General features: G+C 34.8%; 1 protein-coding gene across 1 annotated transcript in view; it reads left to right on the forward strand.

The window, feature by feature from the left end:
• The first annotated feature begins 3,123 nt into the window (after positions 1-3,123).
• The window catches only part of LOC138310390 (von Willebrand factor D and EGF domain-containing protein-like), an 89,143-nt gene continuing 73,978 nt past the window's right edge, over positions 3,124-18,288 (forward strand). Inside the window, 1 exon segment of the mRNA XM_069251595.1 lies at positions 3,124-3,477. Coding sequence (XP_069107696.1) covers positions 3,399-3,477 — 79 coding nt within the window. The 5' untranslated portion in view covers positions 3,124-3,398.

Here is an 18,288-nt window from a genome sequence, read left to right on the forward strand (position 1 = left end):
CTAAACAGAACGTTAAATGCCATTACTGTTTAAAAATAATTAGCGAACATTTGTATGTAAGAGACGTTACGATTTAACAGTGCCATGTGGTTTAAACTCAAACTTCACAACCAGAATCTGGTATGTAACTTATAAATGGATACGTCCATTCAGTGAGCTACAGTGTACAATCGTGCGATGTATAAAGATCACTTTGTTTAGAAATACAACTATATAGCACAAAAGCTTCCTAATCTAAAACATGTTAGTTAGAATGTAAAAAAATGTTTTAAAAATATCGTATATATTTTTTCAATCGTTTTTCTATTTTCACAGTTATCCTATGCGTAGGTTTGTGACAGACATTCGGTTTTAGATCATATTCCAAGGTCCGTCCATCGTCCAGTGTAACACATGTCGGTTCACACCTTCATTCCTTACACAACCTCTCACCTGAGTTCTCACCTGGGCGCCGTTAATTGGCGCCTGATGACGTAACACGCCTGTGACCCTCTCCATCATTAGGATCATGAGGTTTGTAAACACTCTTGTTAGCCAGGCTTGACCTTATGGTTACCTTCCATTAACGGCCAAATTCACGCTGCTTCTGTACACATTGATGTAATTACATTGTACCAGCCCGAAAATCTCGAGTGTTAACTGAAACATGACCGGAAAATTACGAGTCATAACGAAAACAACCGATTTATCATCATTTATAATAGCCGGAGAATCTCGAGTGATAACGGAATTACCCGATAAACAACGATCACTTATACTAACCGGAAAATCTCGAGTGTTAAAGAAAACGCCAATTGAATAAAACCTTCCGTTTATTAGTTTGTTTTTAAACTGTTAACGACAGACCAGGTGTTTATCGGCCGACCGCGGTGTGTTCTTCGTGTTGACATGGTGGACAGTTGGGAAATGACAATGTAGACGTAAATATTTTTTATAATCCGTGATTCAAAACACCTAAATAATGACGTCATGTGATGACGGATTACCATTACGTTATAGTTTCCCGCCCCTAATCAAGCCTGGCGTTACAACTAGCAGACAATACACGGGGCTGACGTGCCCCCATTGTTGCCGTAACAACAGACTGTAACGTGATTATAACGGCATCCCCTGGACCCTATCTCCACAACAATACGCCCTTCAACAGTTATTCTCACAGTCCTTCTAATTGAACTCGGTGTTATTGGACTCATCTAATATTCACACATGACAGTCATGTTCATTTGTAGTTCTTCTAATTCTTTTACTTATTTAAATATTCATAGCTGCTGTCCTTTCTCAAAAAAGACAAGAAGAAAAAACTGTTGTGAAATGATTGGCTTATCAAAAAGATAAACCATGGCGACAAAGAATTAAGTTCAAGTTCAAGTAACAAGATACTATTTTTCCCAAATCAGCCAGGATATTTTATCAATTGATTGTGTTGCTACAATGTACTTTAAAGTAAAGCATTTTTGATTTTGAACCAATTTTACTTCACGTTTTGTTCTGCAAGCCGCATTTATGAATGAATTCTTTTTTCTAACTCTAATACTTTGATATAGTACGTGACTAATGGAATAAAATAAACCAAATACACATCTTTGAGCCGCCCGTTAGTCGTTCCTGCTCAGTCAAACGCTTCATCCGTGTATAATCTTCCATTTTGTGACTGTGGACCGTGAACATCTTCAAAGAGTTACACCTGTTCATTGTGATCTTCCATTCGGAACCCTAATTGGCCATTTGGAACAGGAATGGGTGGCCTGTTATTGGTCCCTTCCATTCAATCCCATCCTGTCTGGGTATCTGTCCCAGACGGACCGTGCTTAAATAAAATATTAACTCACTCACAATTGTACAATTTCGTTTTTTTAATATTCTCTACGACTGATTAAAGATCATGTTAAGAGAAGTAATTAATTAGCGGTAACTTTAAGCGGTTATTTACTATGAAGATAATACGGGGTCTGGTCTGGGTGATATTTGTAACGCGATAGTGTAACCGCTCGAAATTACTACAACACAAAACCATTATATAACCGCCATATCTAAAGTTTCCGTGATTCATACCCGTTGATTTGAGCAGAGGAAACGGATTTCTCTCTCATGTCGACCCCGGGGACCTATAAAAACACCTTACATACACCAGAATTACATGTCGTAAAGTCATCGTAGGTATGCATTACCTACTTTTTTTGTCCTCTGTTGGTTCGCTGTGATACCAAATCTGTACTTTTAAGAGCGGACTGCGCTATTGAAAGATAACCACGCACATTCACATATATACTTTACCTTTTTGTATTTATCTTTTAGTTTTATGGTTTGCCCTAATTGGTCCTGGCTTTAAATAAGGACGTTAAAAAACTTTATGCAATTGGTATATATTATATGAAAAAAATGTTGTTGTTTTTTTTGCAATATCCGATTTAATTAATTTGTCTATGTGTATGTGCGTTTGTGAAAACATTTTTGCATTAGTTTTGTTGCTTCATCATATGAAAATCTAAAGTTATATTTTAACAACTAACATTATCTAAATATCGAGTTTGATACCATGAAACTGTCCCCATAACAATGATTTTTGAGTTATTACATTATAATGTCATATAAACGAAGTTCATTTGGTGCGTTTATAAGGTGGCATATATGAAGATAGCGTTTATAATAGCATAAATGCGCAAGTGTCCTTTTAATGTGTTATTACAACAGTATGAATGCAATGTCCAGTTTACAAGTCTCTAGCGTGCATTCTACGTCACGCAGTTTTGGTGAAGGTTATACAACTTATATAATGTGTATTTTTTAGATTTATTTGATCCTCGGAAATTATATAACGTTGCATTGCTAGGAGTGTGAGCGCGTGCATTTTGAGATTACTTGGTGCGTGTATTACAAATGTATCTCCCACTTTCATTTTGATGACGAATGATATATGTGTCATGATATGCACACTGTGCCCAAATAACACGAGCACTCACTCTGTACTTACATACTTGTTGGATTTCTGATTTACAACACTTTTCAAGTGCCCCCAATCTATTCACCTTACGCGGACATTTAAAAACCAAAACCCTGTAAGCTCGGCCCCAGTCGGCATCTGTATTCCGGAGTGTCGCTATAAGGAATCTCTCGTCGTGCTAATGACTTAAACGTAATTTGACTGGGTCGTCGAATTTATAATTTGATACGGAGGATGACAGACTCAATATCCAACATAACGCGAGAGTTGGAATCCGAGGAGAGATGTAATCCGCTCACGCTTTAGTTCTGGGTCCGTTCGAGTAGACTGACCCAGGAGGATGGCGGGTGTGTTCGGTTCGGTCTATCTCGCGGCGTTCTGTTAAATACAACCTCATGGATTATACAGATATATTTGTTAATATTTATGTAGTTCCGTCGGGATTGTGTTATTAGCTATGGCGGTGAGATTTATAGTCCTAACTTATATGTGTGTATTACATATTCACTTATTGGGATTTACAAAGGTTATCGCAGGTAAGGACTTTATTTATTTCTTCATTTGTTTATTTATTTACTGAAGTAACTTTAAAAAGAACTAGATGAACAGCAATAAAAATACAAAAGGAAATTTAAATGTGTATGATAATATTATAAAAAAACCTTCCGAAAACAACTTCTCACATTTCTTTATTCATCAAAGTGATAAAATCAGACCTCTGTAATCGATAATAAAAAGATATAAATACATGTACATTGTACCGATGAATTGGATAGTTTAATGGGAAAATGTGAGATCGACATTTATAAGTAAGTCAAATCAGACTGTAAATATGATCGACTTTATATTTATATATCGGTAAATAATGTTCATATACAAACATGTGTACATGTATTATGTAAATACGGGTTGTTTACATAGCTTAAGGACTCCATTGACGAAATTTCTCTATGTCGTTATAACTGTCGTGTTACACTGATTCGTGAGGGCTTGTGATCGTTTCTGTTTCCTTTCTCAATACCACAGCAGCAGGTTCTGCTAGATCAATGGATTATACTAATGTTTATTTTGTAAACACTTGACAGATTCCTTGCGGAACTCGTAATTAACAATAAGCTTACCACACAGAAACTTCGCATTAGTTCTCATGAGACTGTCTATAGTATATGTTTCTTGGCGCTTTCCCCGCGTGTATCAAACTTCACTGGTTTAAAAAACTGGCCATGAATGAAGCTCATACGTATATGGTATAGTGTATCTAATATTAAACTAATGGAATCTATATAATTCAATTTAAACTTTGTTTATTTTACATCAACCACGAAGCCAGTTAATAACTTAATCAGACTTGTTAATTTCTGCGTACGGACGAAACGGGTCTTTATGTGGCAGGAAACCGGAGTACCCCGAATAACCCATATTTTGCGAGTTGACCCCAAATCTTTTGCCAGTGCAATTAAAAGGATTGATTACATCTAGTACTTACATTTGTCGATATTGAAACATCGCATTGTTTGACACTGGGTTGACAGGTATATAGCGAGACTTATCTATTATCACAGCGATAGTAGATAAGATTAACGTCTTATGAACAGCAAGGGGCATTTAAGGACGGTCGCTCATGTATGCAATATGTTGCAGTGCTTGAATGTCTGTATATTTTGAGTGGTTGCGGTATATTAGTGTTGTGTCTCCTTGCGATATTGGAACTCTTGCCCCTTTTATACATGTAGTGCTACACTGTATCTCACTGAAGCATGCTGTCGAAGATTCCGAGCAAGCCCACTCGTTCACATTATACTGATACCGGGCAAACCAGTCGTCCCACTCTCATTATAATAGAATCGGTATATTGAGTACTTCACTGTTTTCATAGCGTTTAATCAAACATTTATTGACATGTTGATCTAAAAGAAAATAAGATTTCTACATTAATTCTACTAGTAAGTTCGATAATCACATTGTAATTGTTAGATTTTCTAAAATGCTGACATATTAATCCAAAAAATAATACATTAAACCTGTTAGTATAAGAGTATCCCCTGCCAAAATTCTTCATGGCAAATAAAATCGTAATTGATAAATCTCGTGGATTTATTCAGCACTCCGGGACATTTGTATAACTAAAACCCTAACTGTTGTCCTGTAGATATTTGAAATACATATGCAGAAATTTCCATCATATTAGAAGAACAAGCAACCGTGTCATAACTCGCATAGATTAATATATCACCCGAGGACAATACTGTGATTAAGTGGCCTATATCATTATTTGATTTGTTTATAAATAACAATTGATTTTGTCGGTTTAACTAATTCCTATGGAATGCGTAGATACTAACAGAGATTTAGGTATTTACATAGTCCCTCAATTCTTTCGTTTCTCTGTGTAATTTTCTACACTCTGTGTAAAACCCCGGAAGTAAAAAGTTGAGCTCTCGCATACCTGAACGTACCTGTGTGTGTATTGGCGAGTAAATCGCCTAATTCTTATCTTACCAGACTAATTGATAAGGTTTTTACCTGAATACGCCAATTAAGCGCTTCATTGAGAAAGTGCATGCTAATCAAACATCAATCGGACCGTTTGGCCACCCCGTGGGAATGCGGACAAAGAGTATTTGTATTTATCGGTCGGTGTTCGGAATTAAAATCCGTTCTTCAGGAGATTGTTAGATCCGCCTGAGTGTTACATGTATATATATTTTTGACAAATCTTTCATTTCCTGTATACCTTTCTACATTTAATTTAGCTACATCGCATTTTCATTCTATCACAGCCAAAGTTTATGAATTTTTCAACAGTCCTGAATCGACATGGGGGGGGGGGGACATCGACATGGGGGGGGAAGACATTTTAAAGGTGAAAACAAATCCAGCTATGTTTGTCTGTACGAGAAATATAAGAATTGGGGGAATAACCGCGGAATCAGAGGGTGCGGATTTTGATAAGAGAGTGCGAGATAGAGAATGAGTTCACGAAATGTGTACAGTCTTAAGTTTAAAAGTAAAACCACAAGTCTTAAAAATCATAGGCAAATAATATTCCATTATTTGATCGACTCAAAAATTATGACGAATGAAAAATTAATTATATGTAAATACGATTTAAAACAACCGCATAACCTGAAAAAAACCCATAAGGAACTTTGAGTTTCACACAATTCAATACCAATTTCATGTATATCGATGTTGTTTTTAAAATTTGCTTTGTGTATTACATAATATATATATATATATATATTATACATACGTGTAACCTCATCCCCCCCCCCCCCCCCCATCCCTACTTCTGCTACATGTACAACCCACGTGCGAGAGGATGCATGCATTACTTGGTATTGTGGTACACGTGCATACACATATGTATGTTAATTATGTTGCAACCTCATTACAAGTGATACAGATACACGTCACATATGTACATTTTGTGTTACCTCAGCACGTGCACAGACGGTGAGATCTGCCCAGCTGTCAGCAAACTCGAATACCCTAGAGTACGTGTCCACATATCGAATACAAACGTCAAGTTTCATATGTAAATACATTTTTGAAAATCATACTTTCTTCTTCACGTCGAGCGAAGTGACCTTTGCCACGATATATAATAAAGAACGTTCGCTTGTCTTGTCAACTTCCAAATAAAAGTAGGTTACAGAAAACTGTCAATGACCGAAAGAGCTGCGATTTTTATTTCTGTTTAAAATAATTTTACACGTATATTATTTTATTCTTTTCTTTAAATGTCTTCAGCAATATATACAGTCTATAAGGTTACGATGTAGTATAAACATTTAAAGTACAATGTATCTCTCAAATCGACCCAGATTCGTAGATTTCGCATAAGGTAGATTTTCGTAACAGCACAACTGTTAAACTACCAGATCACGTTTTAGCTGTGTAGAGATGTGATGCTTATCGGGGTTAACTCGTACATAAGTATTTATATATCATTAAATAACAAGATAATTTAGTAAAAACGTCAAAAATTGTGTGTAAAAGGATTAAGGTTTGTTACTAATGCAGTCATAACTTGTTCACGTTTGACATGAATATCAATATTGCCTAGTCCGCTCTCCAGAGGTTATACAGTGAACTCGACAGTAATACCCAGAGTAAACAAACGCTCGATGCACAGGGACATGAAACTTTCCTTTGTTTTGTGTTTTGATTAGTCATAATCTTCAACAGAGGGGCATGATGACTTTACTTTGTTTCTTTGTATTTCGATACGTCCTAAAATTTTAACACAGGGACATGATAACTTTACTTTGTTACTGTGTATTTCGATATGTCATAAACTATAACATGGTAGCTATATTTTGTTTCTGTGTATTTAAATATATCCTAATCTTTCACATAGGAATTTGAGCTTTGGTTTGATTTTAGGCACTTGTGTACTACGATACATTTTAATTTTAACACAGGGTCACGATAACTGTCCGTCACTGTGGGCTATTATACTTTCATAGTTTGTATCTGTGCATTTCGAAAACTTTTCACATACTATGAACATGAAAACCATAGTTTATCTCTGTATATATCAATTTCAAAACATTATATTTTTTAAACATGATAACGACAAATCGTATTCTTTATATCGAAACTGTGCGTTGTAGTTTCAACACAGGGACATGGCAATTAGAACTTGTTCTGATTATTTCGATAAACCCAACCTTTAAAACAGGGACATGGCAGCAATATTTTTTCTACGTATTTCAATTCAATGACAGACATCCTAATCTGTAACACAGGGACATGAGAACTGCAGTTTGATTATGATTATTTGTATATATCCTAACATAACACGAGAACAAAATTTTATCTATTTATATAACACAGGGACCCGGTGAATTTCGACACATTCTTATTTTTTACTGCAACCTCTCTACACATATAGACACTGAAATTCTCTTTTGAAATGTACTGTCATGAACAAAATGAACCTCTCGTTAGTGGAAGTGAATGTTGTCTGATGGAGTTGGATCACATAACCTATTGTCTTCATCCTCTTGTAGCGAGTGGTAGATAATTTATAACATATTTTATAATTCTACAAAACTCTGAATATTTATCATGCACTGTCTACAGTGTCTATACATGTATTTTCCTCTATATTGTCATCCAAGCTTATTTTCTTATCGTCACTTTTACTATTTGTTTCAAAAAATGTTGAAGTTGGTTGCTTTAAAAACTGGGTATGCACTATGTCTCTATAAACAATCCGCCTGTAGATATATGTAAAACATATGTCGCTGCTGAAAGCTAATTTTGCTCTGTTTTCTTTATGTTTTATGATATTTTATCTTATCGTCAAATATATAATTACCATAAGAGACACTGAGCCTACCCTATCTGTAGTTATAATGTAATCAGGCATGGTATCGAAGTTATCGCCAAGTGTAGGTATACGTAAAAAAAACCTCTGGAATTCCCTTCCGGAACAGTGACCCAGGGAAATCATATCACTATTGCATAAATACCGAACATAAATTATAAATTATCGCGCTCACGTGTGACCGCCGACACCAAAACTGCTGATGTGATATAATTTACACCTAAAGGTATATCATGGTAGCCCACCTAAGAAAAATAAGGTAAATAATATATATCTAACGTGTTTTAGATATAAACATGTATATAAATGAGTTTTAAAAAGAGTACAGTGAAAAACATAATATGCATGTACATGTAATTAGTAATCGAATTAGAGAGATTCGCAACTGAGCCAATAGAGACATGCTCTGATAGCTGTTTAAATAAATGCACAAGTCACATCGACGCACTGCCTAGTCGGCTCTCCTGCATATTGTATGCAAAGACTGCATGTTTATTACATTTGGCTTTGCACTAAACATTAGTCCTTCATCACATTAACATACAGGCTCTAAAATAGCAATAATCAGCCTTAGGACTTGCAGAAACTCATGAGAGTAAATTCAGAGTTTTGTATCATATCGCCATAATATAATGATAATTATATTCAAATTAAAGTGAGTAGACAGGCAAAGGAAGGTTAAAGTCGGTAAAAATAGTGCTGATACATCCTGTATAATTTCTTATGTGCTAAGAAAATAAAATTTCCAATGAAAATCGCTCTTAATGTAATGAAGGGTAAGAAGTTAATTTATATTATAGAAATCCTAACATGTCCTCCAGGCTGGCTTTCATCCGTGTTGATATTTCCATGCTGCCTTGCTTTCAAAGAGTTTTTTTTTTATTTTAATGTGCTTAAAGAGACAATTCACTCAGGCTTATTCTTTTACATAATCAAGAAGCAAAATATGGCATAAATGTATTGTTCTACATTTCTTATGAAACATATAACATAAAATATTGACAAATTCCACGTCATTATTTAGTATTTTAATTGATACCATTGTAATTACAAATTGTTGATCAATACGATTAAGCAGGTACAATATGTACGCTATACCCATGGCATACCGAAGCCAAAGTCACCCACGTTAAACAAATGAACTACATAACCACTGAAGAGGTGATAAAATGATTTTTAGTCCAGATAATTCACCTAATAAGGTAAACACACTACTGTCAGAGTGATTTGAGTAGTTCTAGACAAAAGTTCATTACTTTACGAGCAAGGGACAGGGTCGGTATACAAGATTTTCGGCGACAATGTGTAATGGCGGACAGCGAGCGAGTTTGAACATTTCGCACGCATTTCACCACAATGGGCTTTTCTGGCATATCACAGTAAAACCGACTGATCTAATTTCCATTAGAACTGGGTTTTTCCGATATATGTACAAATTTTAATGTTCTCTTAGACTGAATTGTCCCTTTAATTTACATGGGTCTTTTCCATAATTTCAATTGTGAAAACTGGACAATGTACATGTTACTGTAAGCAGTACTGGACCGTCGTCTTGACATGAAAGGCCTTTTGGACGCTAATGAACCCATATAGACTAGTTTTCTTTGCTTGACTATTAAATGTAATCATTTATTCAATATACCATATATTTATAGATAATCTCTTCGAAATTACATTTAGAAACTTTTTTTTCTATGATATAATATTACGCCGGTGTATATTCCAATCAGAAGCAACGTTGCAAACGGAAACGTCTTTTTTCGTTATTGGTTGATACATGCTAGGTAAATTTTTTGAATAATTGAACAATTCATACAAGTACATAATTAAATAATAATTTCTAATTACAAACAAAATTGAATCATTACAGAAGAGTTCATAGTTATTAATAGGGCGACGGCAATATACTTTTAATGTTATCCGTACCGTATCCGCCATGTCCTGATTTCATAGGAAGGCGGTGGCATTGATATGTTTTACACAAAATATTCCTCCGAACTGAAATGCCATCTAAGATAATGTCCATGCCCATTCCGCTGATTTGTCCCAACTACTCTGTTTATTTGAGAAGCTACCTACAGATACGATTTTTAAAGGAGACATCTCATGGTGGTCCACGTAACTTGAAAACATCTCAAATTTGTTTTCAAATTGGTGTCATTTTCACGTAATAGTTCATGTAATACATCAATAGGGTGGTTATGCGACTTTTGATCAAAGGAACATAACTTCTTTTTTTCAAATATATTGATAACGAATCTCGGTTCTGAAATTGGCTTTTGTTGTAATTTTTCCATATTCAACACTTAACATCGATCTTTAAATTGTGTATATAGTTAGCAATAATATACAAGTAAACGTAATTTGAGGACGTTACATCAACCCAATCTACTGTTAATGCTGTAGGTTTTACGTGACCCGAAACATATATATTGTTATTATTCTATGGGCCCTACGTGTGAAAATAATCAAATCTCGCATTCATGTATTTGTACATATATAAATGAAGAATACATATCGAGTTAAGCATAACAAAAGACTAGGTCTAGGAGATCTCAAATCTATACTATTTGCCCACAGTTACAACTCTCAAAGGCTGATCAACATCGATACGGGTATTATACGCTTACCATAATTAAATAGCATTGTACGACTTTCCAATGCCGTCTCAAGTGCCTTGATAAGCCAGTCATTCATAATCAAGCGCCTGAGTGACAAGGACTGTCCTAATCGAAACTGATACATGTGCGCGTTTGACATCAGTATTTGTTCGCGATCAAAAGTTAATAAGGGGTCGTCCATTGTCACTTCTCTCCCGGTACAACACTTGACAGGTGCACAATACCACGGCGGAAAATTTTGGTAATTATTATATTTCACCTTACCATCGTTTACAGAGCCTTTTATCCGGGCCATGATCGAATGACCCCATGTGACCCTTACTGTCGGGCTCTCAAATCACCAACAATGGCGAATGTCGCTTAAGCCCTCACAAACTCACGTCAAATTACCTGCCTTTGACGGGACGCTGTTTTCGATGACGAAAAGAAAACATAAACGTTTGAATTGTATTTACATAATTCATGTTTCAAAGGTAGGGTAGTTAAAGTAGTTTGCATAACTTTACGTAAAAGCATTTGTTGAATTGAATGAAGTGTCTTTGAAATATGATAGTTATGCGAAATGAGAAGACCCACTTGATTATATTGATATATGCATATAATAGTTCGTAATACCGTACGAACCAAACACAGACAATTGTTGTCGACAGGAAAAAGACCTATAAAGGTAATGCCTTTTCTAATTCCTTTGGTATTTACCAATGAAATAGATTGAAATTGAGAATTGAATTGCATTGTCGTCGATGATTCTCGAAGTGTTAAAGGTTCTGTCTGGGTTTTAAGTTTATCATCTAAAAGGCATATTTTTGCCATTGATTAGTTCGTTGGTTGACTAATTAAGATCAGTCGGCTTCTCCTGTTGCTTCATCTGATACTTGCATGTGTACTATGGAAGGCTGTAGCGGTAGAATCGTGTTGTGTTGCCTTACAATGCATCAGTTTAACCTTTGTCCGTTTATAGCGTTATCTCACTGAGGCATACCGTCGAAGACAAAGCACACCCACCCGGTCACATTATACTGACAACGGGCGAACCAGTCGTCCCACTCCCTTAATGCTGAGCTAATGCTGAGCGCTAAGCTAGAACAGAAACTACCACTTTTATAAACTATATTGTGTCTCGACTAGGGGACAGAACTCAGAGCCAATTAACACACTAGATCCCTTACCTTCTGTATTTGCTTTCTATGGAGAACTTTAATGAATGTGGGACCTGGTGTGTCTCTTGTAGGGTAAGCGCTTTGTCATAGCACCCAATGATCATTCAAAGTCAACGTAAGTTATTAGAGGGAGAGATACATACGAAGGATAACGTTGGTTGTAAAAAAGGTAAAGTGATCTTAGGTGTTATATCGTCATTTGGTTTAGATGTTTGTTTTTCCATTCCGTCATCACGTTAAGTATTTTCTGACCTAGTTGTTTTAACATTACACCTACTGTCCTACTACCACCTTGATGCCTTTGAACTTTCTGATCAGGTGTCGAGAACGTGATTTATTAACCCCTTTGTTCGAGTTTTACTTATCGTCTTAACACGTCTTTCACCGTTAATGAAGCCAATAATCTATACATTTAACCTGCTGTGATGTCGAAAATTGGTTAGGACACTTAGCCATTTAGACATAGATTGACAGAAACTTCGATCAAAATATTGCACGGAAAAGTCGTACCGTTGTGGTCATTGGTCAATGAAGTGTATATTAGACTATACTTGCAACACTGATCACGTTGGCTTATTGGTTAACGTGTCTGAAATCCAACCACTACTTCTCCACCATCTCGGTCGTTGTTTTAGCGAAGCTGTTCTTGGGTGTGTCATATTCAGCCATTATTCTTTCACTTCTAAGCCATGATGGTCGAGTGGTGAAGGTGTCTGATATTCTACAACTAGCCGTCCACCATCTTTGTTGATTGATTGGTTGATTAAATCAACGTCCTATTAACAGACAGGGTTATGTAAGGTTGACTTCCCGTCTGTGCAATGTGTTCTGAAGTTCAAACCTGTCTTAAGTTTAGACTTAGCCAATCAAAGTTGACGTTACAAAAAGTTACGTCATTTCTGATTTGCTAAGCCTGAACATAAGTCTAAGATTGTTTCATGATCCTGGAGCCTGGTGTTTGAATGTGTGTGTGTGTGTGTGTTGTTATCTTGAACTCATTTATGCTAATCACAAGTTATATAGTAACTAGTCCTTCTGTCCACAATCTATGTCTTATTCTGTACTGAACACGAACTCCTTGGCCCCTGTGCACGACGATTTGTTATAGAGCTGGATCCCCCTCCCTTTTCTCTCCGCTTTTGGATCCCATTGTTTAAGTGTCTTAGATCTCGACATCCTCCTCTGCCTCCTCTGTACCTCGGAATCCCCCTCATTCTAACTATTTTAGATGTCGGAAATTCTTTCATCAGTTGTCAGCATTCTACATCACGCTAGTGGTAGCTGATTTGTTCAGAATTCAAAATCTTCAACTCCAAATGTCCATCTCCTTTGTTAAACAGTCTTGCCATGCACACACACATTAGTTGATTAGTTTTATTTTTAGGAGATAGTATTGAAGCAATAAGCTCATATCCATAGCTCTAAATAAGTTTGAATGATGTTTTGTTATGAAATTTGGTTCCTTTTTTTCGCAGAGATCAGAAACTGGCAAATCACAAGTTCCGAATGGGGTAAGCTGTAAATAAGATCCTGGTTTTGATCAACTATGCACAGTACGTCGATATGAAATACTAGTTTCTTTGACTATCAAAACCGCTGTGTATATCTTTTTCACCCAATATATTATTTATTGTTTTATAAATTGAATTTTGAAATATTTCTGCTTAGTCCTTTTGGCTTCTATCAAATGAAAATGAATAGAAAGCAATTTGGTTAGATAACCTGTTCGTGGCTTCGTTAATGAACATGCTGAGCTCAGTTGAATGAGTTCACGAACAATTAAGCCATGGTTAGATCTAGATGATTTTTAATATAAGCGGATAATGTCTGTGGAGTTTTTGTTTTAGCATATTATTTAATTGAGTATCAGTTCACACTTCAAATAACAACACGTCTATGAAGGAATGTGTGTACGTTCTGACGTTTTAGAATGTACCTCTCATATCATCTTTATAGAATTTGAATTACGAAACGTATCCAAATCAGAGCCCAGAACATTTTGGAATATCCTTCAATAAAATTGACGGAACTAGTAAACAAAATATTATTGATAAATCCATAGAAGATTTGTATGATTATTTCAAAAATTTAAACAAGGGAGATAACTCTAATAATAGCTTTGATGGCGAAATTGTTGATGGGATATTTGATGATTTATTAAATAACGAAATTACTGAGGACGAAATAACTTGTTCTATTGCCGGTTTAAGTAATAATAAGGCTCCAGGTCATGATGGAATTCTAAATGAATACTTAAAATCCACCGCAGAAATTCTTATGCCATTATATTGTAAGATATTTAATATCATATTTGATACGGGCTTCATTCCAAGCTCATGGAAAATAGGGGTTATAAAACCTATATATAAGCGTAAAGGGGATCCTAACAATTTAGATAATTATAGAGCAATAAGTCTTGTTTCTTGTCTCGGTAAAGTTTTTACATCCATATTAAATTGTAGACTAAACAAAATGGCTGATGAAATAAACTTGATAACTTCTGCCCAGGCAGGATTCAGGAAAAACCATTCTACAACTGATAATATTTTTATTCTACATGTTCTAACTTCTATCTATTTCTCACTTGGTAAAAAACTGTTCTGTTCGTTTGTTGATTTTAGAAAAGCTTTTGATTCAGTTTGGAGACTCGGTTTATGGCAAAAAGTTCAAAGAAGCAATATAACAGGGAAAATGTTTAAAGCAATTATTAATCTATATGAAAATACAAAATCCTGTGTCAAAAATGGAAATGATGTATCTGATATGTTTACTTGCAACGTCGGTGTAAAGCAAGGAGAAAATTTGTCACCCTTCTTATTTGCTATTTTTCTTAATGATATTGAAACTTTTTTTGAAGAGCATGGTGTCAACTGTTTGAAGAATGTAAAAGATTTAGGTAATACTATTGGAATGTATATTAAACTATTTGTAATTCTTTATGCAGATGATACAGTTATAATGGCTGAATCAGCTAACGATCTACAGTCAGCCTTAAATAAATTTGAAATTTATTGTGAAAATTGGAAACTTGAAGTAAACACAAATAAGACAAAAATTGTTATTTTTTCAAAGAGGAAGTCTCGAACTCGTCCTCATTTCACATTATTTTAACAAAGAGATTGAAATTGTAGATTCGTTTTCTTATCTAGGAATATTGATGAATTACAATGGGAGTTTTCATAAAACGAAATTGAAACTGTTGGAACAGTCAGGAAAAGCTATGCTTGCTGTTTATAAGAAAATAAGAAACATCCCTCTTCCTATTGATCTCCAGTTAAAAGTATATGATTCCCTTGTTTTACCAATATTGTTGTACTCAGTAGAAGTATGGGGTCACGAAAATATTACAGCTATAGAAAAGCTTCATTTACAGTTATGTAAACGTATACTCAGCGTTAGAAAAAGTACGTGTAATTACATGGTATATGATGAATTAGGGAGATTCCCTCACTATATAGAGGTTAAAAACAGAATTATTATGTTCTGGCATAAATTGATTACTACTGATAATCTTTCAAGTAATATATATAAGTTGATGTTAAACTTGCAAACAAATAATATCATGGAATTCAAATGGATGCAAAATGTTAAAAACATTTTTGAAGAAACTGGTTTGAATTATATATGGGACTTCCAGAATGTATGTACATATAATAGAGAATATTTGAAATCTATCGTAAAACAAAGATTACAAGATCAATTTGTACAAAAATGGTTTAATGATATAGAGAATTCATCAAGAGGTCGTACTTATTCTATTTTTAAAAGCAATTTTGAATTTGAAAAGTATCTTGTGAAACTAAAGCCAATAGATAGACAAATCATCATAAAATTCAGAACCTCGAACATGCACTTACCTATAGAAACTGGAAGATGGACCGGGACCCCTGAAGTAAATAGAACTTGTAATCTATGTTTTACTGATATTGGAAACGAATATCATTATTTGTTTCAATGCAGTAATGAAATGGTGAAACGTTTACGAGAAATGTATATACCAAGTTACTATTATAGAAACCATAGTGTTATCAAAATGAAAGGCCTGTTTACTATATGTAACATTACTGTTCTGACAAATATATGTAAGTTTTTGAAAAAAAATGAAAAACTATTGATTGAGCATGTCCATCACTAACACATTTGTTATGCATTGTTGCGCTATGGGCCCAATATACTTGTATGTTTATATTATGTATAGTGACCTCCTGTTACATACTTGTATGTATGAGAGTGAAATAAAATCTGAAAATCTGAAATCTTGACTATCGTTTGACGTGACCTGTCATCGTTTCGAGCGGAAACAAAGGTAAACTTATTGACCTGGTTTGTTTACTTACCGAGGACCCTGTAAACAAACAATAAATTATAACCCGGGAACAAGACAGATGTTTAGCCGATTAAAAGTACAGACATAAAATATTTAACATTAAATCTGCGCTCTTTGTTCTTATCAAATATTTTTGAAGGGAACACGACATTTTTTTTATAAAAACTTCATTGAATTTCGTTTCATTTTCTGCACTATGAATTACAAAAGTAGCGTCTGGTATCAACAAGAAATAGTATTTGGAAACAAGTTTAAAACTTATATGAATCCGTATTCTAGAGAATATTTTGGCGGCCTGTCTGAGAATTATGAAATATGGAAAGCAAATTGCTGATGTAGAATGGACATATTAGACTGACCGTCCGCGCATGCGTGATTTGGTAGACCTGTCACCTACCTGTGACTGACAGGTAAGTGTGTTGTCGCTGACCACTCGACCTCGTCTGGAACAAAAGGCGGATGTATACAGAGATATCGGGGTAATATGGTTAAGTGAAAGTAAACATACCGTCTAAAATGACCACTATGATAATCGGGTAATATACAAAATGAAAATTACCGTAGAATTTCTAAAAATTAGAGAGTAAACAAAGTAGTTAACAATCTAAAATGTGTCGAAATGAAGATGACCAAAGAATCTCTAAAAAGGAGAGAGTTAATTAAGCTGTCTACAGCATAAAATGCCCTGTAAGATAATTGTCAACATGGAAATTACCATAAAATCTCTAAATATGGTGAGAGTAAAATAAACTCGTCAACAATCTGAAAAGTCTGGTATGATAAGCAGTTATATACAAAAATGAAAATGACTAAAATTTATACAACAGTAAAAGTAAACACAGCTAAAATGGCCCTAGTGGTAATTGGGTAATGTATAGATTAAACAAAAAAAATTGCACGTAGAATAGGAAAAGTTGTCACCAATGTCCTCAAATCTAGACTTACATGTTGTAGATGATCGGTTATATTATAAATACATAAACAAGATTAAAACCGTAACATTTCTGGATTGATCTATAACAGTGAAAATAAATAAAGAAAAGTTGACGAAATGGAAATTACCGTAAACATTCTAAAAGAGGAAAAGTAAACAAATAAATATTCTACGATAAACAAGTGATATTAAAAGTGAAAATGACCGTAAATTCATAATTATCTCATAATTAGGATAGGATTATTATTTTTGTGGAAAAGTGACGTTGTTTTCCCCTATTAAACGGTGACGTTAAGCTCACAAATAACTGACGTAACAACTAATGCATACTCGCAAGGGGCAGACAACTCTCTATAATAAATTATAATGTTATCATCTGAAATGACCGTTACAGATAACATGTAGTTCAGTTTTTAAAATCATATCAAGGCATGGTCAGTGAAACTGGACAATGGTATCATGATAAGTGACCGAGCGTGATTATAATTTGAGCGATAACATTATCCCCAATCATATCTGACGCTGTCACAGTCAACTTCGGAAGCTGAGGTTAGAAGCCACTTATCATGAACTCATTAAGGAATTAAAGAGATGATGACTTGTCTAGATATAACTAGTCAGTCCGAACTTTTAACTGACCAACACTGACCCTAATTCTGGCACAGAAATCAGACATACAAGTGTCTGACCAGTTCTATTCTGAGAAATGTACCTGCTGGCCCATTGTACTTTCGTCGCAAGGTCAAAGATGCAATGGAAGCGAGTCATTCGCATTATATTTTTTTTTGTAGTGGGGGATAGTGGTATATCTTTGCTCTGCATGTGGAAAGATCGTCTTCAGATGACCTCTTTTGTTGGATAAATTGAAACTTAACAATCTAAATAGTTCAATTCCTACCAGATTTATCGTAAATCATACTCTACCTATCATAATAATCTCTTGTCTAAAGCAATACAAATGTGTAGA

Source organism: Argopecten irradians, chromosome 16 (genome assembly GCF_041381155.1).
Source record: "Argopecten irradians isolate NY chromosome 16, Ai_NY, whole genome shotgun sequence".
NCBI lineage: Eukaryota > Metazoa > Mollusca > Bivalvia > Pectinida > Pectinidae > Argopecten > Argopecten irradians.